At 39.7% G+C, this 24,763-nt stretch overlaps 1 protein-coding gene across 1 annotated transcript; it reads left to right on the plus strand.

Annotated features, from left to right (window-relative positions):
- The first annotated feature begins 6,817 nt into the window (after positions 1-6,817).
- TSPAN8 (tetraspanin 8) lies at positions 6,818-24,483 on the plus strand. The gene is made up of 8 exons (XM_005480601.2): positions 6,818-7,051; positions 12,499-12,558; positions 15,117-15,239; positions 15,872-15,946; positions 16,032-16,139; positions 18,179-18,322; positions 21,603-21,686; positions 24,251-24,483. The coding sequence occupies exons 1-8, from the start codon at positions 6,992-6,994 to the stop codon at positions 24,302-24,304; spliced, it is 708 nt and encodes a 235-aa protein (XP_005480658.1). The 5' UTR covers positions 6,818-6,991; the 3' UTR covers positions 24,305-24,483.
- The last annotated feature ends 280 nt before the right edge of the window (positions 24,484-24,763 follow it).

Below are 24,763 nucleotides of genomic sequence, written 5' to 3' on the forward strand. Positions count from 1 at the left end.
AAAACTAACTTACATTTGTTTTTAATTTTTTTTAATGTGTTTAGGTTTCACTTTGCCAAACAGAGGTATGCCTCACTGAAAGAGTGGATTGAGTGTCACATTGTCCTGAAATAGAAGAAATACACTTGTCAAAATAAATATCAAATCTGCATTTTTGGAGCAAAATTTCATGGCAGATATTATGGACTTCCTGTGTACCAATTCTAAACATAACTAGTGACCACATTGCCTGCTCGCCTGTATTATGCAGAATTTTCATATAAAGCATTAAGTATGCATCTTGATAGGGAACAAAATTATTATAGTTGCATAACTCATGTCTATAAAATAACAACAGAACGACCTGGTTCTCATTTTCTAACTGGTAAGTATCTGGTTTTGGATCACAAAATGACCGTATACCTCTCTGGGCCTCATATCATTGGGATACTTCCCACCCATGGGTGGAGGGCAGCAGGGAAAATTCAGAGAGAAAGTGTCACATTTCTCTAACAGGTTTATTCTTTTTCCTTGGAAAAAAAATATGGCAGGAGAGCAGTTAGATATATTATTTCAAATTTGCACTCACAGTGACTTGCCTTATAAACTTTTTTGATTTAGATAGTCATAAACAAAATCAGAATTGTTTTCTGGTGTTTAGACCTGAATATTAAATATGCATGTCTTCTCCAGGAAAAACCCTCCTAGATCTGCTCCCCGCTACTTGAAAAAGAAGACAATATTCTAAAAATGCATGTGAAATCTTTTGATTCTTCTTTGACACAGGCTGTTTTTTGCATTTTTAAGGCCTCTTTCTTCACAGCAATCTGTACTTTATAACACAGACATTTTCAAGATATGCTGATAATGACAGGGGTCAAAAATACCATCCCTTATGTAAGTCACAGCTCCCCTTCATGGAGCCCTGCCTATATAGTACAAGCCTACAGGAAACCTTTTCAGTGCGTGTTCTTTAGCAAGCCTTTTTTTTTTTTAAGAAGTTAGACTTAATCATAAACTTACTAATAATAGACTATATCTACAGGCTAGATGTGACGCCCTTACTGACACTGATTATCATTTAATCCGTGATAAATTAAATTTGAAACTACCAAAAGATTTTAAACTTGGAGACATACAGTTTAAATGAATCCTGAACAGGTACTGGGAAAGAGGAAATCCCTGACAAAGAGGTCTGACATAAAAGAAGAGCTTAGTTGGTCAAGTAGAAAAATGAGCTAAATTACATAAAGCAGCAGTAAACAACAAGATCTGTAGAGGCAGGGGGGTGTAAAGAAAAATATGTGGATTAGGTATGTGAGTTTATTCATACTTAAGGACTTTAATAACAGCCAAGTATCACTCCAAGTACAAAGATATGTATTTCAGAGAGTTTTCAGATGAAAGGCTCAGAAGAAAACCAGTGGGGTATGGGAAGAGAAGGCTGTGCCCTTTGGGAGGCAGAGTGCATCACAAGCACTGGAAGAGTTGTAGCTTTAGGGGAAGTGAGAGTGTTTAAGACACCAGACATTGCTAAAACAAGAACATATGGGTGTTGCTGGCACCAGGCCATGGAGAGCCTGAGTAGGAGTTTAGCACAGAGCTGGATGGGGATTTTCTGGTGAAACTTTTGTCAGAATAGGAACTTTTTGTGAAGACATATCCCCATTTAAACTCTCTCACTGCGGACAAGCTGAACATGGCTCATGTGAAAAGTGTGGTCAGAGGGAAGGTGTGACACACCTCTGACCAGCACCCTTAGGGCCAACAAACTCACCTGGTTGGTCTGGAGAAATGCCTGTGCCCTCTGAGGGCCTCTTTTGGTATGAGGGATATTACACATCCACACTGCCTTTCTCTCAGCCTCTGAGGAGAGGACAGCATCAGGATAACCCAGATATACATTTTCCAGCCCAGAGCTGAGGCTAACAAGGCAGACAATAGGATCTGCCTGCTCCTGTGTGCATGGACATGTCCTGGAAATCCAGGTTTGTATTGATGATCAGGCCCCTGCCTCCTGTGAGCTGGGCTGTTCAGCAACTTAATTCGTGCTATATCTTTTATATAAACAGTTTGTGTATCTCTTGGCTGGAGTGCAGATGATCGTCCTCAGTCATCATGAAAGAAATGTTTACATTGCTAATGGTTACAAGCACCTTTTATTTAAAAATGAATGTAAAATCCCTAACAGACAAGAAATCCATTCCAAGTGGCACACTAACAGGAGGCCATACAGTCTTGTAGCCCACAGGAAATGGAGAGGCTTCATATCCTGTTCTGAGACACAACTCTGCTCATCATTGTACAGTTCAGGGTGTGGTAGAGGAAAAGAAAGGAGGGAAGGCAGTAGCAGTATCTGGCAGAGGGAGGTCACACCAGACAGCTTTCTGGGTGGATTACAGCTTGTTCTGAGCTGTAACTGGGGTGGGGCTGGGGTCAAAGAACTGCTGAGCTGTAATCAGTCAGTGCCTCTGAAAGCCCAGGCTTGCAGCTTTGGGCTACACCCCTTGCTGTGGCAGCTACACAGCTTTGGGTCAGGGCACATCCATCTCATGGCAAAGCTTCTGCACACACGCCCACAGTGCAACATAGCTGAGACCAGATCCTCATGTCCGGTGTTTTTTCCCCACAATTTTGGCATCACTTCAACAGAACAAAGAAGTTCTATAACCAAAAGACACATGCTCATCCTTTAGAGCAGTTTAAGAGCAAAAGGTGCCTGCTGTGGAATAGGGATGCTGTTCAAGGGCACAGTTCACCTGTCCTGTTTTCATGCCTATTTTAAGATAAGTTTAATCCCTCCTTAGCAGTGTCTACTCCTTGGAAGAAGCTGTGAAGGCACACTAGACAGCTGATACAGCTGATACCCGTATGCATGTCTAACACTGGTTGAAAACACTTCTACAGCTTTCCATGTGGTCAGTTGCAGTATCAGCCTTTACTATCACTCAACCATTACTACCTAAACCCTGTGAGGTATGGAAGTTTCCAAAAAGTTTACACACTCATAAATTACAAATCAGCTACACAAAATAATGAAAATGGATTAAAGTGCATGATTAAATGCAATAGTGCTGCCTTCTTTCTTCTAGCTTTTTATTCAGCCTTTGGAGTTTTAGGGTATATTTTTGTCATGTTTTCCACTCTCATCCTTCAACTCCAGGCTTAAATCAAAGGATAGTTTAAAATGAGGGCAGGGAATCTTGTAGTTGTTTGACTGTGGGATTTGAGTATGAACTCAAACTCAGCTGTCATGGCAGGGCCACATATCAAAAATAAGATCAGTTAGGAAACTGTAGTATTTTGCTAAGAATCAGACATAATAATATTCTTCAGTTTTACAATTTAATTATTACAGGCTTTTACAGTATTGCAATGAGATGTAATTGCTAAGGTTGTAACTCAGCTTGAACTGTAGCAAACTAAGTACAAGCTGAGTCAGACCTTGTGTTGCAAGGGCAAGAAGAGATACTAAAATTTTGCTCCGTTTTAAAGGTGTGTGTCCCACTGTTTGCACTGCAAACATGCCTTTGTTAGGCAGCACACCCCGTTTAGGTGACTGCAGAAATGCTGACAGGGCTAATGCCACTCAACATTTGTTTCACCTGGCATTATGAGTAAACAATTTACTGTGAAAGCATGAGAAAGCGCTCAATTTGCACTTTTGTTTAGACAAGAGTTTAATTAGGAAATACAGACACTTGTATTGAGACCTCAGAGCAACAAGAGTTTGCAAGAGGTCAAGAATCCCTTTGGCTGAAAGACAAATGCAGTGACAGCCTGAAATCCATCTCTGCATGCCTTATATAAGCTGAATCTACTGATTCAGCTGATCCTGAGATCTACTGATCTCTTTGAAGCTTCAGCCTCCACTCTGAATATGGTTCTTACCTATCTTCTCTGTTGTGTATTTATCACTGAAATGGGCAAAATCCCTTTTATTCTCCACTATTCACACCCTGCCGTTCAAGGACTTCACTGTTACCCAGGACAAATTAAATTTTCAAGTCTGAACCTGAATGTGTGACTAGTTGTGCAGTGAATCATCTGATATCGGGCTTTGGTCACAGCCTGAGCTTGTGGAGGCACCTCACAAGAGAAAAGGGAAGTTGTAAAACAAGATGAAAAAGACCCAGAGTGAGGAAGGCTCAGAGGTGAAGGAAGATAAAAACTGTAAAATCAACCGTAGCTGCTTGGGATGTTTTAAAAGGGGGATGCTTTACTCCAGGTTCATTACAGAAATACTGGCTTATTCTCTTTTTGGCTAAAATATGTGTCTCCAGTATTTTGTGTGAGCATGTTTGTGAGCATGTTGTCAGAGCTCCCCTGTTGTGGTGGGAGCTGTGTGTGTTGTGTCAGAGGCTCTCACACGGTGCTGCACTGAGGCTCTGCACTGAAAACCCTTCTCTTCTAATCTGTAGAGGAGCAGTAACTAAATGGATTTTCACAAATTCTTTGCTGAGAAAAGCTTTTGAGTAGTTTGTGGCTTAGGCTTTGTCATTGGTAGGGTATAGCTGATTATCTAAACAGTCAGTGGAGGGGTAGTGGAACCAATTTCATATGCAGACAAATAGCAGCAATATTTCTCATGCCATTCCTGTGATTTATAAACCTCTGCAATTATCTGCATGACCTTCGTACTTGTAGGTGCAACTAAGAATGTAATCTGTGCCATAATTGCAGCCTTTTCCTTCTCCAAGGCATAAAAAACACTGTGTAGCCAGGAGATAAGAATTAGGCAAACATATGGAAGATTTAAGCTGAAAATCTGTCACTTATTGGAAACTGCTTGTTTGTTTCTAAATTTAGATTGCATATTTTTGCTTTAGATGCAATTAAATATAGAAATGAAACGTGTAGGAATTGTAGCAAAGTCAGATACTGAGTTTCTGTTCAGCAGCTGTAATTTAGCATGTTGTAAGCTGGGATCTTACTAGAACTTGCTTGTGGTTATGTTCGATAGGCTTAGTAAAAAAAACCCCCAAGTCTCCAAAACCCCCTAAAAATCCCAAAAAACCCAACCCGTGCCAAGAGACCTCCCCAAAACTCACCAAAACCAAACCCAAGAAAACAGCAGCAGAAGTTCTGGGCATGTCAAAGGTCCTTGCACACTGTCCTGTTTTGAAGGGCCAGCGTGAATGCTCATGCTTGCCTCCTATATTATTATTTCCTCAGCACATTTTCCCTCAGCCATGTTTGACTGAATGCCTGGGCTAAGCATCTCATAGACAGCAGTGCTACAGCTCAAGCCTTCCCTAATCAGTGTCTACTCTGTGTGAAGATTTACAGCAGGGTCATTTTGGGAACATTGTGCAATTTCCAAACTCCACTATAAAAAACTTTTCTGCAATTGTATGATCTGATTGCAGACTTATCTGTACAAATCCTGTATCATCTGTAATTCCCTTACTACCCTTCATGGTCCTTTTCATACATTTTTATATGACTGTTTAAACTTTTCTCATGATTCATCTGTGGCTATGGCATCCCTCCATAAAGACACCCACATTTCTCAATTTACTTCTTTGTGGAGCGTGTTAGATGGAAACCATACCACTCAGTTGTTTCTCCCAATCCTTACAAGATCTGTATTTCATGAGTGCAATTACTTTTAGGAACATTTTCAGATTTAGGGTGAATATTTGAAATAAGGTAGTCAGACGGTTGATCTCCTAGAGCTATAACAAAGAGTATTACCTCACAAAGGAGCACAGCAAGTCAGAGACAGGTATAGATACACTCCTGAAAATGGGAAAGCTAGCTAAGAGAGCAGCTGGAGGGAAATATTTTAGATGTAGAGTACTTGTGGGTTTTTTTTGTGGATCCTACAAAAGCCACATTCTGATTTACATCTTTTTGTCACCATCTATAAGTGTGTTATATACTACACTTCCCCTTTTTTCAAACACAGAGAGCGGAACTGAGGAACAGGAATTGACATTGAAGACTGAAAGCTGGGTTTGGGCCAAGTGGACTTCATAAATGAGTTCAGATCAGTGTTCCCTTAATCTCTCACACTGTGTTCACCCTCAAAATTAAGCCTTCTTTTTGTTAATGACAAACTGAGAGAAACCTATGTCTGACTCTTGTTTCTACAAGCACTGCTGTATGGGGCTTCTTCAGAAAATAGGCTGATAGAAAAAAACAGCAAAAATACCTCTATTTTTGTCTCAGGATTCTCAGTTGGAGGGACACAGAAGAAAGCAAACAAGACAAAGCCCAAGCCCAATGAAATAGGCTTTCTGCCTTGCTTACTGGAATGAGTCTAGCTCCTGTTGCTGAGAGGGATCCTGCACCTAGTGCCAGAACTAGGGTTGCTGTGCTGGGGTTCAAAATGCTTCTGGAAACCTGCACAGTGGGACTTGTGTGCACCACAATGCTCAGGTTCCTGGGGTCCTGACTTGCTGGGGAAGAGGAAAAGGATCTGAAGCAGATACTCAGAGGGAGAAAATGTTGGCAGATTCCTTATCCTTCCTCTCATGGGATAAAGCAGACTCATCCCTTCACGCCGGTTGAACATCTGAAGTGGAAGTGTGAACACAACTGAATGAGTGCTGGCAGTAAACATTAGTCAGTGAAAGAGTAAACCCTGCAACGTAAAGGATTGAGAAATGCATTCATCTCAACTTCCTCTTAAAAGCAGGTCTGTAAAATATTTTTGTGCTCACCTCTCAAAACTAACTTCTGCTTCATTATTTACTTTTGAGGCGTAGGACGAGTCATAGAATTATTAAAGAGAAGTACCAATCACAAGACACAGTAAGAACCTGGAGACTTGGTGGTAACAACTGGTAGTGTTCCCTAATGCTTGGTTAATATTTACCTGTGATAAAGCAACTATTTAAGCAAACGTGGATGACTTGGTCTTAAGATTTGCTTTCAGGGGCAGAGCACGGTGTATTTGACGTGATTTGAGAAGTTTTCTGAAGACACAAGAACAACTTTTATATCGAGGTCAAACTCTTAGGAAAGCTTCTTTTGCAGCACTTGTTTTTGTCTCAGCTGGTTGAAAATGGCGGGTGTAAGCAAATGCATGAAGTACTCCATGTTCATCTTCAACTTTTTGTTTTGGGTAAGTTAGTGTTTAAACTGTTATTAATGATGTAGGAAATGTGTTCCCCATTATCTGAATGCTGCAGTTAGAGAAATTGTAAAGAAAATAGAGCATAAGTGGAAACAGAGTATGATTCTAAATCAGGGAGGGGAGAATATATTTAACTTTTGCCTTCCCTTTGTCTTTTTCTATCTAAAAACCTTTCCCTCTGCATTTAAAAGTAGACAAGTTCCAAATGTGTCTCCCTGTTCATCTTGTGCCCCTCATGATGAGGAACATCACTCATCTCAGTCAGAAGATAACAAACTCTGCAATAACAATGCACAGTTGTTTTCTTTTTATTGTTGTTTGCATGCAAGATCCTGAAAATGCAGTTGCAATAGAAATTATGGAAAACTTACTTGAATTTTTAGCCTCCTAATTGATAAATGGTTTTCATAGCCTTATTTGTGGTTCTTTGCTTTACATTTAGTGCATAATTCGTTTCTGATGGTGGGCAGTAAATGTTTCTAAGAATGTGTGTGCTGGCAGTACTGCCACAGCTGTATCAAGGCTGATGCAGCACAGCACAGCACAACAGGCAGGTTTCTAGGTGTTATTTAAACCGCATTTGTCTGCTTACCACATCTCAGCTGGGTTGCAAGAATTTCAGGTCTTGAAAGCTCTGGAAAGGTTTGAGTTAAAGAACACTTCTGTCATGGTTCAGCCTCACAGTCAGTTTTCCTGACAGAGCTTTGTCAGGTTTACCAGGGGTTCACTGAAACCAGAAGTGGAACTCCTAGCCATATTATGGGCTTTGCCTCGAGGGAATTTTTTCAAGTGTAAAGGTGATACCATTCAAAAGGGACCACAAACAGTAGCCTTGGAAAATTTGTGGTTAGCCCAAATTCTTTGATTACTTATGGACCTCACAAAGAAATTCCTGACAGACCAGTGATGGTTTGGACTGTCTCCTCCAGTTCCTTCCTTCAGTTTAATGATTTTTGATTGAAGATTTTTGACATTTGTGTTGAAGGTTTTATGCAACAGTATTTACAGGAATCTGTAAGTTTCTGAATTTGACTTCCTGTTCCTCAGGAAGTTTTTTCCTGTTTTTGTGGTTTGACCCCCACCAGCAACCAAGTACCACACAGAAACTCACTCACTCCCCCACCAGCAGGATTGGAGAGGGAATTGAAGGCATAAAAGCTGGAAAATTCTTGAGTTTACATATAGACAGTTTAATAGGAAAAGCAAAAGCCATTCATGGAAACAAAACAAAACAAATAGTTAATTTCTTGCTTCACATGGGCAGGCAGGTATTCGGTATTCAGCTATCTCCATGGGGGCAGGTCCTTATGATGTGAAGTGTTTACTTGTGAACACAAATTCTATGACTCCAAATGTCCTTTCTCCGTCTTTCTGCAAGCTTTATCTACTGAGCATGATTTCAAATGGTCTGGAACATCCCTTTGGTCAGCTGGGGTCACCTATCCTGGCTGTGTCTCCTCCCAAACTCCCATGCACCCTCAGTCTCCTCTCCAGAGCAGCAGTATGAAAGGAGAAAGAAAACTTGATATAAGCCCTGCTCAGCAATAGCAGAAACTTCTCTATATTATCAACCCTGTGTTCAGCACAAATCCAAAACACAGCCCTATACCAGCCACTGTGAAGAAAGTTACCCCAGCCAAAACCAGCACACCTGTTCACATTCATCTGTGTTTACTGTGAGCTAAAACATGGACAAATGTCCTAGACTAGCATTAGGAAAGCTCCAAACTACTTCTAGAATGAACATTGGACTAATGTCCTGTTCCTCCAGTGACAGTACGAATTTCCTAGGGGGAAAAAAGAGGTGGGATCCTGGGGGAGTCTTGAAACAAGCATGTGTGAAACAAACTTGTCTTTTCTTTACACCGAAGTTGAAAAACCCATAATGTATTCTAAGGAAGGAAATGCTGAGAGCATTCTCTGTGCATGTGCCTGCCTCGATCGAACAGAGAAGGACAGGAATGCAACTGTAGTTAACTGTTTTAGGGAAGGTGTTTAGCACTATTAAGAGAGGGAAAAATCAAACAGAGAAGGACAGGAATGCAGCTATAGTTAATTATTTTTAGGCAGATGTTTAGTTTAGCCTGATCAAGATAGGGAAGAACAGTATGGCCGGACAGAAATATAATGAAACGGAACTTTTTGGTTCACATTCCTGTCTCTAATTCATGGAAATCACTAAACTGCAACAGTAAGGTTGAGGGAACAGAGATGATTTTACAGCCACTCATTCCACAGCTTCTCTCTCTAGTAAGACATTTGAGAAGTGGAAAATTACTGATACTGGGAAATGAAGGTGACTTTAACCTAAATAGATAAGAACAACTTGCGTATTTACCTGGTGTTCTCATTTTACACCCTTTGCAATCTCTCAGGGAGTGTCCTCTCTTAAAGACTCAGGAATGAGCTTTCTAGGCTTCTGATGACATTTTCTAAGCAGCTCATGCAGCATCACACTAAGTGTGTAAGCCCTGGAACTGTCCAAGATAGCTCTGGAAATTGACTATGGATGGCTTCACTACATGATGCGTGTCCCCCAGGCATCTTCAAGTCCATGAGCCCCATGCTGGGTTCCAGCACACAAATAGAGCTTTTCATCTTCCCAGTTAGGTGAAGAACAGCAGACTGGTTTTTGAAGATCTGTGCTTGGGACCTGGGTGCCTACATAGCCTGTTAGAAAATATATGAATTTTCTAACAGTCCTTATATTAATCCTTGTCAGTTTTGTGCATTAAACCTAACACGTCAGATTTTTCTTCTTTCCCTTCTTTGGAGTTTGTAGGATATCCAGTCTCACCTGTTGTCCTCATTGCGCCAACTTCTGCTCCTCCACATCATGCAAAACTGGAGGATTAGCTATTTTTTTCACTGAATACTGACGTCTGATGCTTGTTTGAAGCAACATGGTTGGTGACAGAGATCTTTGATCAGCTGTTAATACCAGACTTGCTGGTATTAGCAAGTCCCACCAGACTTGATGGGATTTGCAGTCACATCTACAAAGTGGCCCCTTCCCTGAACCTTAATGTGAACATCTCAGTCCCTGAAGTAGCCAGACAAGCTTAGCAGGTTTGCTGAGCCAGAGGCCACATTCTCTGTAGGGCCTGCCTAGAATTGTCATTTCAGGTGTCTCAAGGAAATATGCCAGTCAAATATTTTCTTTAACAAAAGCAACCTTCTGTTGTTGCAAAAGTTCCTCCTGATACACTTGAACTTACTGTTTGAAAAGGGTGTGCCAGTGGAGGAAATTCCTCACAAATTTGGTATTTGTGTGTATGAGAATTGCAGAGTCTTAATATACTGTTGGTTCAGCACTATGTCAGGCTCATCTGAGTAGTACTGATTTAACCGAGCTGTATTTCCTTCTCACACCAAATTTGAAAGCTTGAGAAGGACCAACCAAATGTGAGGGACAGCAGTATTCTTGCTGCTCAATTTATGAGACTGAGATAAGATCACTGATTCTTTATCAAGGATTGTGGCAAAAATAAGATAGCCATCTAATTTTGGGAAAATGGGTGAAGACATTTTTAAAGAAGCTAATTTTATTCCATCAGAAAACACTAGCAGTTCATTAAAAATGAAATTTCCTGGAATGAAAGTTTATTTAATTGAGACTTTATTTTAAGAATACTTTAAGATGGAGTATTGCAGCAAACTTGACATGTTCAACTTGGGCTCCTTGGGAACAGGCCATTTTTATTTGCTATTTCAAAACTTTTCTTTATGTGTTTTTGTACACTTTGCATATTATGAAAATAACTAGAAACAAACGATTATGATTTTACTGAAATGTAGCATTTTTTATCAACCTAAACCAACTCTATTTTAAAAATTAAAATATGTACACATCTTACTAAAATTTGGATTTATAAACAGTGTTTATATTTTTACATTGAGAAAATATTGTAGCATTCTCATTTGATTGATGTGTTCCTATACATTTAGCTAAATTTTCTTCTACTACTCTCCTGTATTTTAATGGGAGGTCCTATGTAACAAAAAAACTCTCTTTGGATTTGTAGTAATAGATGCTTCAGTGGAAACTTTCACATTAGCAAGCCCATGTTATCTAGTGAACAGCCACATCACTCACACAGTGCTGCTGAACAAGAATGAAATGTACAATCATATGATGTACCATCAGTTTCTAGGCAAATTCAGAAGGATTCAAAAGGTTTCAGTGGGAAGTTCTAGCTAAATTTGATAACATGGTATAGCTGTCATTGATTGTACAACTTTATTTTTCATGTTTAAAATGTACTTATAGGAGCTTTACTTAGAGCAGAAAAATGTGTGGCACCCATGTCTGAGTGCTGGCCCTATTCCATATTCAATGATCTGCTGAGGTCATTAATGTCTTTGATACTGAATATTATATGAAAACTTATGTGGGAAAAGTTTTTTTAAAGAAAAAATATCTAAACCATGTAAAAAAAGAACTATTTTAATTTCAATAGTCTCACTCTTCAAGGGAAATTCAGAGCAACATTTCAGGGCCATTTATGACTTGAATATTAGTGGTACATGGAGATAATTATAGATCTGACTAGTCCCTGGTCCTCAGTGAGGTCTCTCTCTTACCAGTCATCTCAGTAGGCACAATCCTCACACCTGAGTAGCCTCTTGGTTACCTATGTCCAACAGCTAATAAAGAGGAATTCTGTGTGAGATTAATCAGCAACAAGGTTAGGAATAGAGTGACTGGCACACAGGGGAACAGTACGTCAATGATCGATGAAATAAGAACACCACTAGAAATGAAGGAATGTATCTGGACCTGTGATTCATATTCCCTGGCTTCAACATCTTAAGGAAAGTCATGCTGGTCAAACATTCCCATGTACAAGCTCAAGTTGTACTTGTCTGTTTTCTGTAAAATTATAATGGGAACATATACTCTAGGCCTTTTATGAGACCTGTTCTAAGGATTGGATTGCTGCATTTGAAACAACAAAAAGAATTTATTTAAAACTTTTCCTGTTAGGGTTACCATGGAGAATGTCTCCAGATATGTGTCCTGAATAAGGCTAGAAACAGCAGATAGGCAAACATCTCTTATCAAATCTCATGTTTCCATTATTCAAGAAACAACATTCTTTACAGACACGCTTTATAGATACAAGAGCAATTTATATTTCTCTCTCATCTGGCGGAATTTCTGTGTGCTTCCCAAACACATGTATAAATCATCATGTAAATGCTTAGTTCTCTGGGGTGGAAACATCAGGGATTTGGTGCATACCTGAAGATTTAACTACACTTACAAATTTTCCTGGAAATGAATCAATATTCTCTGCTCCAGGAATTCATGTTTCTTTTGCTTTGCCAAACAAGTGATTTCAGAAGTTTGGACAGCATATGGTGCAATTTGGATACTGAATGTTAGTAAAAAAGTTGCTGACCTTTCTAACTTGTCTTTTTTTCTCCCACAGGTGTGTGGTTGCATTATTTTGGGATTATCTATATGGATACGTGTTAGCAGTGCTCAGCAGGTAAATGCATGCAGCCATAACAGCACCATGTGAAATATGGAAACTACTGCATATACTTTAATTTCCCATCTTCATTTCCACAAATTTTCAATTTTTTTGTCGAGGTGGTTTGTGTGGGTGAAGAGGAATGGATTTTACGACGTTAAGATGAAACATCATGGTGCAGGTAGTCAGATAAAGTGATCGATGCAAGCAGAGATACGTGACTATGAGAAGTAGCTGCCAGTGTTATTATGTAGTTTCCTGCAGATGCACACAGATTTCTGTTTGAAAATGTGTCTCTCACCTCTAGTGAAAAATAATTATGCTTTTGTTAATGATTTTGGTGTTAGAATAATGGGGAGATATGCAGCTCATAGTCTTTTCCATGTTTTTCCCTATTAGAATAGCATAGTCATATCTATTCCTAGGGTTACTCCTTATGTTTATAGGGAATTATTTTATCTTTCTCACTATGTTCAATAACACAATTCTCATTTCCCCAGAAACTGAAACTTTGAAAGGGAGAAAGGAGTTTTCTGTTCAATTTTCAATAGCTCTTTAAAAACACCTTATCCTTTTCTTCTCATATTTACATATAAAGAGTTTTAAACACCCAAGAATCTAGGATTACCATGTCCTAAAACTCCTCCTGGAGGGTAGAAAAAAGACCCTGAGTTGCCCTCATGGATTTTTTGTATGGGTTATTAAATTACTTCTGATATTATTACTTTTATTTTCTGAAAAGCTAGGGAAAATAGAGTTTTGAGGAGCTCTCAATCCTGCAGACATGCAGCAGAGTTTGGCCCTGTTCTTTCAAAGATCCCATGGTCCTGTGGACCCTTTTGCCCAGTGAGTACTATTCGCACAGACTGTAAGGTTTAAGCAGTACATTCTTTCAAATAAATTTGGGACATAGAAATGCAAATTAATTTAAAAGCTTAATTTGCATTCTTCTATTTCTAAATAGACTTCTTGGCTAGAGAAGTGAAAAACAACCAGGTGTCACGCAGAAGCATATTTTTTTTTCAGCTTTCAGATTGAGCCTTTTGTATAGATTACATTGCAATTCTTCAGATGACTCCCCTGTTGCTCTAGCACAGTCTGTCAATTATGAAAACAACTTTAAACCATATTTTTATTTTCCCACCTGGAAATAAAAATATGGTCAAGGTAAGAGATAGCTTTGTACATTCCCTGACATTTGGCTGATGGCACTTTGCCCTTAGCCAGTCCCAGGTGTGTCATGTGTGGCAGAGCATGGATGCAAGAAAACTTGGTTCAAGATGACACCGTGTCATTGGGTAAACAGGTCATGGTGGAGAGCTCTGCCATTCTCTTCTCTGGAAGAGGAAGAATCACAACTTTCATTCCTCAATCAACATTTTACTAAAAGCTAAAACTGCCATACTTAACACTGAACAGTCTCTGGTATGATGGCTCAAATTATACAATGGAGCTTGGAAAACCAAAACCACAACCAAATCTTATTTCCTATTAAAAAAAAGAATATTTAAATGTGTGTCAAATTGCTTTTCTGAAGCAACACTTAGTATTCTCCAAAAACCTATGAATTAAGAGCCAGGACCAAAATTGAAAGCATTTTCTCACATTTTACCTCCAGGCATGCAAAGTTCCCATTCAAAACCAATGTATGTTTCGCCTCAGTAATAATTGAGCAGACCATAAGGATTTGGCTGTAGATGAATAGAACTTTCTAAGAATAAATAACAGCAGATTCAGTCCAACTTGGAAAGGGAAAGAACAACACATTCTTCAAATTATGCTTGTCTATATACCTTTGCAATTTCCATCAGAAGATAAATGTGACAACTTCCAGACATTTTTGCTAATCTTGGCACCAGTATCACTGGAAAATATTCTTTGAACATTTATCTCTCTTTAGGCCTTTGGCCTTAGTTAGTCCTGTGGGAACTGAATAATTTGATATTTAATAATATTGAGGTATATGAATTGTTTAGTTGAATGCCCCACACATCAAAATAAAGTTCTCATCTCTGAGAATAATATTAGAGATCAAGCCTGGGAGAAAACAAAAAATAAAGGAAAAAAAAATCTGCCTTGGAAAATGCATCTATTTCTCAAATATATGCAGCATCACTCTGAGAAGTGTTCTCTCAGGAACAGTCATAGAGTATGTTCCTGGTCTCCTAATGACAAACAGAGATTTTTTTTCTTTAGCATTGGGTTAATATAGGAGAGGTTTTGAGGTAATCAAGTCTCCTACTTCCAGTAAAAAGCAAAGATTCATTGAATGAAAACCAACTAAAAAGCCACTTTAAAGACAGAAGATCTATATTTATTGAATTACTCTGTAAAGTTGGTTTTCATCTTCTGCAGAAACAAAGGCTGTGAAAAACCAGATACTATAAAGTTCTCCACCACAACATTTGTGAAGGGAGCATTAGAGCTTTGTTTATTTGTGGATCACAATTTCTCCGTAGTTGCTACTCAGTATATTTATCAGTTACAAAATAATTATCTTGGTTTGGGGAATACAGATGCTTTTAGGAGGACCTTCTTGCAGCTGAAAGATTGTTTTTCGTCTCTCTTTCCAGGGGTTAGACAGCAGCGTGCATGGAGGAGTTAATCTCCTGATAGCCGTGGGCGCCATCATCATGATCCTGGGGTTCCTCGGGTGCTGTGGTGCTGTCAAGGAGAGCCGGTGCATGCTGATGCTGGTAGGAAGGAAAAGCATCTCTCTGCCTTGAACAGAGCATATGATGGATGGAGTCTTTGCAAGTAGCAGCAAATGAGGATGGGCATCTTTTAATTTAACCAAAAGCATGATTATAATCCTGTGTTTTCTTTGCTCGCCTTGACTTTGGGCCCCTTCTAAATTCTGTTGTGGTAAAAATTGTGGTTGGTCTCATCAGCAAAAAGACAGGGTCCAGAGAGACTTGAGTGTGTTACTCACTAGCTTTTTTCCAATCCAGCCCTCAAAGTTCCCTCCATCAGATTTCACCCATTACCTATTCTACTTAATTTTCTAAATTCCCAGCCCTTTCTTGGCTGATTCACCTGGAATGTCCTCCCTGTCCTCCTGCCCAACTCTCACCTACACACTGTTACCATGACACTGCTCTGGTGTGCCCCTTGCTTTGATCCCCCAGCTGTTCTGATCACTGGTACTCTGTCTTGAGCACCAGTTTTTCTTATCATCAAAGAAGAAATAGTTGGAGCAGCTCTGACTGGAAAATAATTCTACCTACATGGTTAGTCAAGCACCTGAAAGATAAATATTAACTTAAAAGAAATTATATCACCTTGGCCAGAAGTAATACAGTTTTCCACTCCTTTTGTTTTTCCCCAGTTTTTTATTGCACTGCTTCTGATACTGATTCTTCAAGTGGCAGCAGGTGTTTTAGGAGCAGTGTACAAACCTCAGGTACAGTATTATTCTATATTTTCATTGATATCTTCATATAGTTTTATTTCTTCTCAAAAAATTAGTAATATATTTTAACTTGCAGGTTGAAGCAATCTTTAACTCTACTCTGAGCGAAGGTGTGAATGCTCTGCAAAGTACTTCAGCAGAATATAAAGAGTATCAGGAAGAGTTCCAGAAGCTGGAGAAAATGGTAATTAAGCAGTAACAAAACGAAGGGGTTGTTGCTATTTGTCTCATCTTTGGTATCTGTCTTTGCCTCATTTTATGACTACTCTGCTGTCGAAGGAAGGGGACCAGGACACCACTTGGTTCATCACAGGCCCTTCAGGTCCGGTCCGGTCCCGGTCCTGGTCCCTCAGGTCTTTCTGGTCCAGTTTATTGAAGAAAGTATCAAACACTTATACAGCAAATAATAAGCTTATGAATATTCTGTAAGCCAAGCAATCTATTGGTTAAACTATAGCATTAACTCATCCTCATTCCTTAGGGGTTACACTCTCTTTTCTCATGTCCCTTTCACTGTTTGTTATTATACCACGGCTAGGCCCAAGGACACTGTTATCTGTGCAGGTGCAGGACTTGGAATTAGCCATGGTTTTGTACTTTTCCATTTTCTAGCAGCTAAACTCCCAACACTCTGCTGCAGGTTTGAATTTCGTTCCCTGGGGTGGGAAAGGGTCTGACTTAAAGGCAAGATGAAACACCGCAGAAGGGACTTCTGTTCTCTTGATAGCACAGGGTCTTCCTTGATGATTTCTTTGTGCAATAGTGCTGCCTAGAAGAGCAATGAAGCAAGGACACACAACATGCAAGTAAGACCAACAGTTAGGTAAACTTTTTTGGGAGAGGACTGCACGGCCCTTTCTTACAGCTTTCCCTTCTGAAGGAATGTTGATCTTTCACCATATCCCAAATAAGAACTCTCCAGTACTTTTAAGGAAACTTTACCCCGGGGATTAGGAAAACATCAGGAGTGTATTTAATTTGGAATATTTAATGACTGCTATGAAGTCATTAAATGCCACACTTTACTGTGTTAGAAGAGGAAAGGAAATAGGATGAGAAGTTTATTTTTATTGTGTTTGCCCTTTTCCTGGTGCCCCCATCCCGCAAGACCCCAGATGGCAGACGCTTAGTGTGAGCTTACTCCTGGGTATCTCACAGAGAACGCCCTGGAATCTCATTGATGACATTGACATCACACACCCCTCCCCTCCCACAGGCACAGCAGGCCTCCTGCTCTGGTTTTTTAGTCCCTAATGGGTGATTGCTTTTATGGATTGATATGAAGTTAATTTTTATGTTTTTAAAGACTGCTGTATGGAAGAAAACCAAACAAGGACCAATGTTTAGGTCTCTTATGTTACTTCCACTTCTCCTTCCCCATTCCATCTCCAGCCTTGCCCTCTGCTTCTGAGACAGCTTATTTCTTCTGATATAATAAGCCCTCTGGAGAGATGAGCAAAATGAAAAATCCCCTAATTACTGCATTAATTTTTAAAAGTAACAGGACTGCTGTATTATGTCCCACAGCTTTTGCTTTTATACAAAATTATGTGAACATTTCCAGCTGCTTTTTAATAGAGGGAGGACCTCAAACCCAAGTTTGCACCTCTGAGCTTTAGTGGTTTGAAAATAGAGGAACATGAAGTGAAACTGCACCTGGTTTAGGTTTCACAAACCCCAAATGGAGCCCTGGTCTCCTCAGTCCATTTCCAATTTAAAGAGATAACCATCATTCAAAGAGGTTCTTTTTATAGATTTCAGAGATTTATGTGCCTGAATTTCACATTTCCATCATGGCTTTTCAAGATGTGAAATGTGGATGTTACTGGAGCTGGCAACTTACCTTCTTCAAGTACAACACACAGAAAAAGGCTTGATTTAAAAAAAATAGTATACCTAGTGTTCTAGTTCCATTGTGGACTAGATAATTACTGATAATTATCAGCTTTATAGTATGTTAATGTTTTTTGAGCATCTTATACTGAAAATCTGGTCTTTTTTTCTCCTATCTCTTTAAAAAAATCAAACAACTGTATGCACTTACATTCATGGTATAGAAATGTAAAGGGTATTTGAGACGTATCAATTTGGGACAACTTCCACATTGAAAAAGGTGAAATAAAATTTGTTTTTTGTTGTTCCTATCAGCTCCCTCACCTACTCTCTTTAAACTGAAAATCACGTATTTTTTAACTCTTCTCCACATTTGCTCCTTTCTTGCAGTACCAATGTTGCGGATTGAGGGATGGACCTAAAGACTGGGGACAAAATTTTGACAAACAAACAGACATCTGTCTATGTGAAGTAGAGAAGCCATCATCATCAGACCTCTGCACCATGTATAGAGGCAGATACATCTATAAAAAAGTGAGAAAAATGTTCACTCCTCTTTCCAAAGAGCCAAGTTTTAACCCAAGGTTATCTCTGGTGACTGGCCTGGTCAGGAGTTCTGTATCTTTCTGAAAAGGCAAAGTTTTGCTTTCTCTTTCTTAGCCAGAATTACCCTCATGCCATCTGTTAAGAAATGACTGTTCATAACTCTGCTCCTTCCTCTTCTTTGAGTTTAGGCCCTTAGCAGTCTGCCTGGGCAGTTGATGCAAATTATTGACTTTGGGGCCAGGGTATGACCCTGGGTCAGAGCTGCACACCAGCTGCCCTTTGGCTCTCATTTCTCTCTCTGAAGGCTATGCTCCCATCCAGGTTCATTGTGCTAGTAGACATGTTGACTTTGAGACTTCCAAAATGCTAAGGTATATTGAAAATCAAACACATTAAATGCAATACCTTTGGGGTTTTATAATGCTTTAATTAAAAAATCCACACAGATTCTGCAGGATCTGCTGGAAAGAAACCTTTAATTTTGTGGAATTCATGGCAGAATATTCAAAGAGTGATTTCTTACAACTACAGCCTTTTGAAAATCTTAATTAATGTATTAAGGCAAAATATCTGGTGACAGGCAAACAGGAAGTACACTTAGAAGAGTACCATCTCGTAGGCAGTAGAGATCTCAAATAACAAATTTCATAGTTTGTTTGTCTCATTATAAGGAAATCTGGACTCTATGGATATGCAAAAAATATTTAAAAAGAAATGCACAAAATAATTGAATAGCACAAAGTCATTGAAGTTTTAGAATGCTGGTGGTGCAAATTTTGCCAGTATGCACCTGGCACCAAGCAGATTTTAGCAAATATCCATTCTGGTTGTATAATTCTCTAATTGCACAGCTCCTTAATCAGGTCCTGCCTGAGCAGTAATTTCCTCCCCATGTAGTCCCACAGAAGCAAATACTATTTTAAAGCAATGAAACAATCTGGTTAAATAGAGGATACCAGAACCCAATCTGGAAATAGGATGTATACAAAGAGGGTTGTTTTGGCTACACTTTAATGTCTTTTTGGCCTCAGGCAAGCCCTCAAAGGACACATGAGAAGCCATCTGTGAAATGACTGCAGGTGCAAGATATTGCTCATATGAACGCACAGATTTCATGGTGATGTGAGATGCTAGTAGAGACATTCAACTCTTCTGATATGGGAAAAATATTTGAAATCCAGTGCAGTTATAAGTCAGCTTAACTGAGAGATTTTTAGAAAAACTAGAAGGCCCATGTGTTTATTGTGAGAGTGGATATATGGTGGAAAAATACAACTATGTCTGGGAGGGAAGACAGTTGTAGTGTTGTTACAGTAATGTAATTTGGATGTATTTAAGCTGTACTTGGCTTTCCCTCCTGTTTGCACAAGGAGGATTGTCAGTGCCTAGAGAAGATGTAGTCACTGTAAAAACAGACATATGCAAATATTCAAAAGGAGTGTGGCTCTGCGCAGAACTTCAGCTGTACAATCATAGAATAGGCTGAGTCGGAAGGGACCCATCAGGATCACTGAGTTCAGTTCCTGGCCCTGCACATGATAGCCCCAAGAATCACATCATGTGCATGAGAGCATTGTCCAAATGCTTCTTGAACTCTGTCAGGTTTGGTGCTGTGATCACTGCCCTGGGGAGCCTGTTCCTACACCCAGCCACGCTCTGGGTGAACAACCTTTTCCTGATATCCAAGCTAAGTCTTCCCCTGACTCAGCTTCATGATATTTCCTTCAGTCCTTTCACTGTTTGTGAAAGTGGAGAGATCAGTACCTGCCCCTCTGCTTCCCCTCATGAGGATGCTGAGGACCCAAATGAGGTCTCTGCACAGTCTCCTCTTCTCCAGGTTGAACAGAGCAAGTGTCCTCAGCCACTCCTCACATGGATTCCCCTAAAGGCCCTTCACATGGCCCAACTTTGGACAATCTCTAGTAGCTTTATAGCTTTCATATGTTTTGGTGCCCAAACCTGCCCCCAGCGCTCAAGGTGAAGCCATCCCAGAGCAGAGCAGAGCAGGACAATGCCCTCCCTTGCCCGGCTGTGATGCTGTGCCTGATGCACCCCGGGACAGGGTTGGCTCTTCTGGCTGCCAGGGCACTGCTGGCTCACATTCAACTTGCCATGGACCAGGACCCCCAGGTCCTTTTCTGCGGGGCTTCTCTCTAGCATCTTGTTTCCAAGTCAAACCCCAACATAACCAGGGTTGCAAAATCTGGCACCTGACCTCGTTAAACTTCATATGATTGGTGATTGTCCATCTCTCTGTCTTGCTCTCTCTCTAGGGCCTCTTTTCCCTCAAGGAAGTGAACAGCTCCTCCTAGTTTAGTGTTGCTGACAAACTTCCTTAGTATTCCTTTGAGTCCTGCATTCAAGTTGTTAAGGAACATGTTGAAGAGGATTGTACTGAGGATGGAGCCCTGCAGAATCCCACTACTAACCAGCCTCAGATTGATGTTACCTCACTTACTGTAACTCCTTGTGCCTGACCCACGAGCCAGTTGCTCACCTAAGGCATAACGTGGCTGTATGCCGGACATTTTGTCCAGAAGGATACTGTGAGAGACAGCACCAAAATCTTTTGCTGAAGTTCAAAAATTTTACATCTATTGGCTTTCCAAGACCAATTAGGTGGGCTACCCTGTTACAGAAGGAGTCAAGTTCAACAGGCAGGACTTTCCTCTCATGAAGCCATGCTGGTTACTCTCTTCCTTCCAGCTCTAGCCAAAGACCACCAAACATTGGACAAAATTAATTTTGAAGATAGGTTTTATAACCAAATATTTTTAGTTAATCCCAAGTCTAATAATAAACCTCGAAGTTTCAAATCCAAACATTGGTGGGAAACAACTTTTCTCTCAGACCAGGTCATGGCTGGCTGCATTGATTCTTTCCTAGCAGCAAATTATTATCAAATGGAAGTAAGAACAAACACTTCTTTCCTTGTTGACTGAAAATAAGGCAAACATTAGGCACTACAGCTGTATGTCTTCCTTTAAAACCTTGTTATGGTCAGCTACTAAATCTTCATACTTGGGAAGGCAAAGACTTTTGCAGAGCATAAAGTACACATAGCTGTGTGTTTTGTGTTCATTAGCAACAAGCCAGAGTAAATTCAAATAGCCTTTTTTTTAGCCCAGAGCTAAAGAGAAAGAGAGAGAGAGTTTGAGAGTTATTTTAGAAGATTCATTCCTATATTTTCCTATGTATTCCTATTATTCCTATATCCTATAGGATAATATTGCTTACCTGTAATTAATAATTTTGCTTTCTTTTTCAGTCCTGTGGAGAAGTGATGATACAACAAATTAAAGACAATCTGGTCATAGTTATGGGGATCGCCTTTGGACTGGCTGTTGTTGAGGTACTAGTGTACACTGTTAAAACACTTAGTAGCTGACAAGCAATGTGTTCTGCTTGGAAATACATTGGGAATGGGATTAAAACACATGGCTTGCTCAATTAATAGACTAGGGAAAACCACCTCTCACCTTAGCTATAACCTTACTGTTATTCATATAAACATATTTCATTAAAGTATGTGACTGCTGAGCTGCAGACTTTAGGTGAGATCAGACCACCCTGCTGCCTGTATGAGGGTATCACATGGGAGATTTTCTTCCAAAAAATTGCCAGTCCTGAAGCTGGGCTGTGTCTTGACACTGAGCCCTGTGTTCAGAGATGTGCTTGAATAAACAGTGCCAGAAGACATGAGGAAGAATAGACAGATTTTTCCTCCTCTTTCTCATCTTTTCTTGAAGAAAAAGTAATGCCCTAATAAAACTTAGCCGCTAGAGTACATATTTTTATTATTAAGAAGTTTTGGTACAAAATTATAATTTGGAGGCATTAAAACTTTAAGCATCAAGATGATGCATGAATGTGCCTGAGTGCACCCATGTGATGCTCCATATATTCCTGTGTAAAAAACACAGAATATGTGAACTGTTTTTCTTAATTTCCTCACCATACACTGAAGAATAACATGCAAGATTTTCTCTGAAGAGAGGAAGAAAAGAAGTAAGGCTATCTAGCAATCTAGTTGATTTTGATTTGAATAGGAGAAAATGATAAAGAAACAGAGGATTTCATCATGATGCTTTCTTCAGTCATTTTTTTTTTCTTTTCACTCTTTCTCCTTGGTTTTCCTCCACCCTTGCTCTCCACTAATGGATGTTTGAGGGAAAAACAGAAATGACAAACATTGCTGTGGAGTTCAGTTTGTTATTCAAAGCAAATACTTCTTAACATCATTGGCAGAGGATTGCTCCTCATGACAGAAGAGTGGGCAAGAGCCCCAGTTCAAAACTGTGTTTCCAGGAAAATAGTAATAAGTGGGGAGGAATTATGCAGCTGCAGCACTGGAGGTATACAGGCCACCAACTTCTTACTCAGCACAGGCTTTCTGGTATTTAAGGAGCTATATGTAGGCAGTCAGGTCTCTCACACATATTACTTTGAGGGAAAAATAGGTGAAATACACTGCGATAATAATAGTCTTAAAATATAATTGAAGTGTAAAATTGCATCTGTATCCATAAACAAATTATAATATCCCTAAACAAATTATATTGCTCTAGTTATTGCAGTTATGTGGGCTGTAGCCGTTAGTTCATTGGCCATCATTCTTTCCTGTTCTCCAGCTGGCATTTTCTGTGCTGGCTGCCTTTCCCAGTCATAAAAGGACTGGAAAACAACATGAATAAACAATATGAGACTCAGCTCAAATTGTCAGATAGCAATCTACACTTGATAAACATTTAGCCTTTCCATATTAACTCAAGCAACTGCAAATCAAAGGCCACTTGCTCAACCACCTCTCTGCTCTAAGAAATCCCAGATAAAAAGAGGTGCTCTTCTCCCCTCTGCCTGCTTCATTATGCCACTTGTTACTGCTTTCAGCTCACCCTACTAGTGAAAATTATATAGATAAGAAGGGCCCAGTTTCATTTGGGTGCAAGTGCAAATGTGGGCATAGTATGTCAGAGAAGCCTTGTCAGCTTATTCCAGGTGTGAGGCCATCCCTTTGCCTTAGCTGTACCTCTGTCCTACATGTGCTCTTCTGTCTCTCTTCCTTAAGTAAATAAAGTATGTCAGCGTTTGTGGCTTCAAAGGTGAAGCCTTTGGAAAGCTGGGTGCTTTCCACTTTTGTGGAACACCTTCACAGACTGGTTAACTTTAAATTCAGAAGGAAGGTTTCTGATCTGAGCTCATCGGCTGTCTGCCACACATCATGGAATTGTACCCAGTAATTCCCAACACAGAAGATGACTCTATTGAATTTTCTAGTTCATGTAACAGTTTCTTCAGTGAACTCACTATTGTTTCTATCCCAAGTGCATTACTGATAAATATAAAATTCTTGTTGCATGATCATTTGCAACTCAAAACAGTGAGGTAGGTTTATGGATGTATACCTGTATACAGTATACACATGTATATGTATACTTGCATACATACACTTCACACATATGGTTGCACAGAAGAGAGTGACAGTGGAAGAGAGATTTCAAAGGCAGACAACCCTTAGAATACACAGTGAACATTGCTCTACCTTTATCAGAAAAGAAAATGCTCAATTTTTGTCCAGATTTCTTGAACTTCTCTGTAATTGCTGCTCCATTACAGCTAACAACTGTATTTTTAAATACATAGAGATACAGGGGTCCTCATGCACAGAGGCAATCCATCTTTTAAACAAATGAAACTTCTCCACAATATCTGCAGTCTTACCTGTGGTATATACTGACTTCATTAAATGTCTCTATTCTGTAAGAGGCGCATTGGAGAAAATCTTCTGCATGGCAGATTTAGCCTGCCAAGACAGGCAGGCTTAAATCCAAGACATTTGCAAACAAAATATTCCCATTGTGTGTCAGTTGATTTCCAGAATTGCCAAGTAATACCAGAAATATCTTTGTTTTCCAGATTCTTGGTTTGGTGTTTTCTATGACCCTCTACTGCCAGATCGGGAGCAAATGAAACTGTGAAAATGTCAGGATGATGTCACCAGTCAAACCAAGATCTTTCTAGAAAGAGGGCTAGGAATTTGGCTGGCCACATTCAGATAAATATATGCATGTCCCAGGCAGCTGTTCTGATGAAAATGGCAGCTCTTGTGCCCGTGGATGCTTAACAACTTACAAAATGACCTCTTTATATTTCATAAGACTTAATGATGTGAATATGATTTTTTATTTGCAATAAACATCTTTGTTTGTGTTTCTGAGGTGTTTATTTTGTCCGAAGACAGCAATTATGTCATGTTGAGAGTGAGTTCACCATGTGGTGTGCCCTCATGAGTGTTAAACCACCCACAGCAGAGTCACCATAAACAGCTGCAAACCATCATGCAACGGCTGACTGCTCCAGGGAACTCAGGTCCCTGGGAACCTCTGCTTGTGGAGTCGGGTGTCTTCATTAAGAGAGTCATGAGTTAGG

The sequence above is a fragment of the Zonotrichia albicollis genome, chromosome 4 (genome assembly GCF_047830755.1).
Source record: "Zonotrichia albicollis isolate bZonAlb1 chromosome 4, bZonAlb1.hap1, whole genome shotgun sequence".
NCBI classification, from domain to species: domain Eukaryota; kingdom Metazoa; phylum Chordata; class Aves; order Passeriformes; family Passerellidae; genus Zonotrichia; species Zonotrichia albicollis.

Excerpts from the sequence above, each read along its gene's own strand:
- TSPAN8 (XM_005480601.2), top strand. The coding sequence starts at position 6,992 with ATGGCGGGTGTAAGCAAATGCATGAAGTACTCCATGTTCATCTTCAAC. Across the intron at positions 18,323-21,602 it reads GCAGATACATCTATAAAAAA|TCCTGTGGAGAAGTGATGAT; the intron begins GTGAGAAAAATG and ends TTTCTTTTTCAG. Across the intron at positions 21,687-24,250 it reads TTGGACTGGCTGTTGTTGAG|ATTCTTGGTTTGGTGTTTTC; the intron begins GTACTAGTGTAC and ends TTTGTTTTCCAG.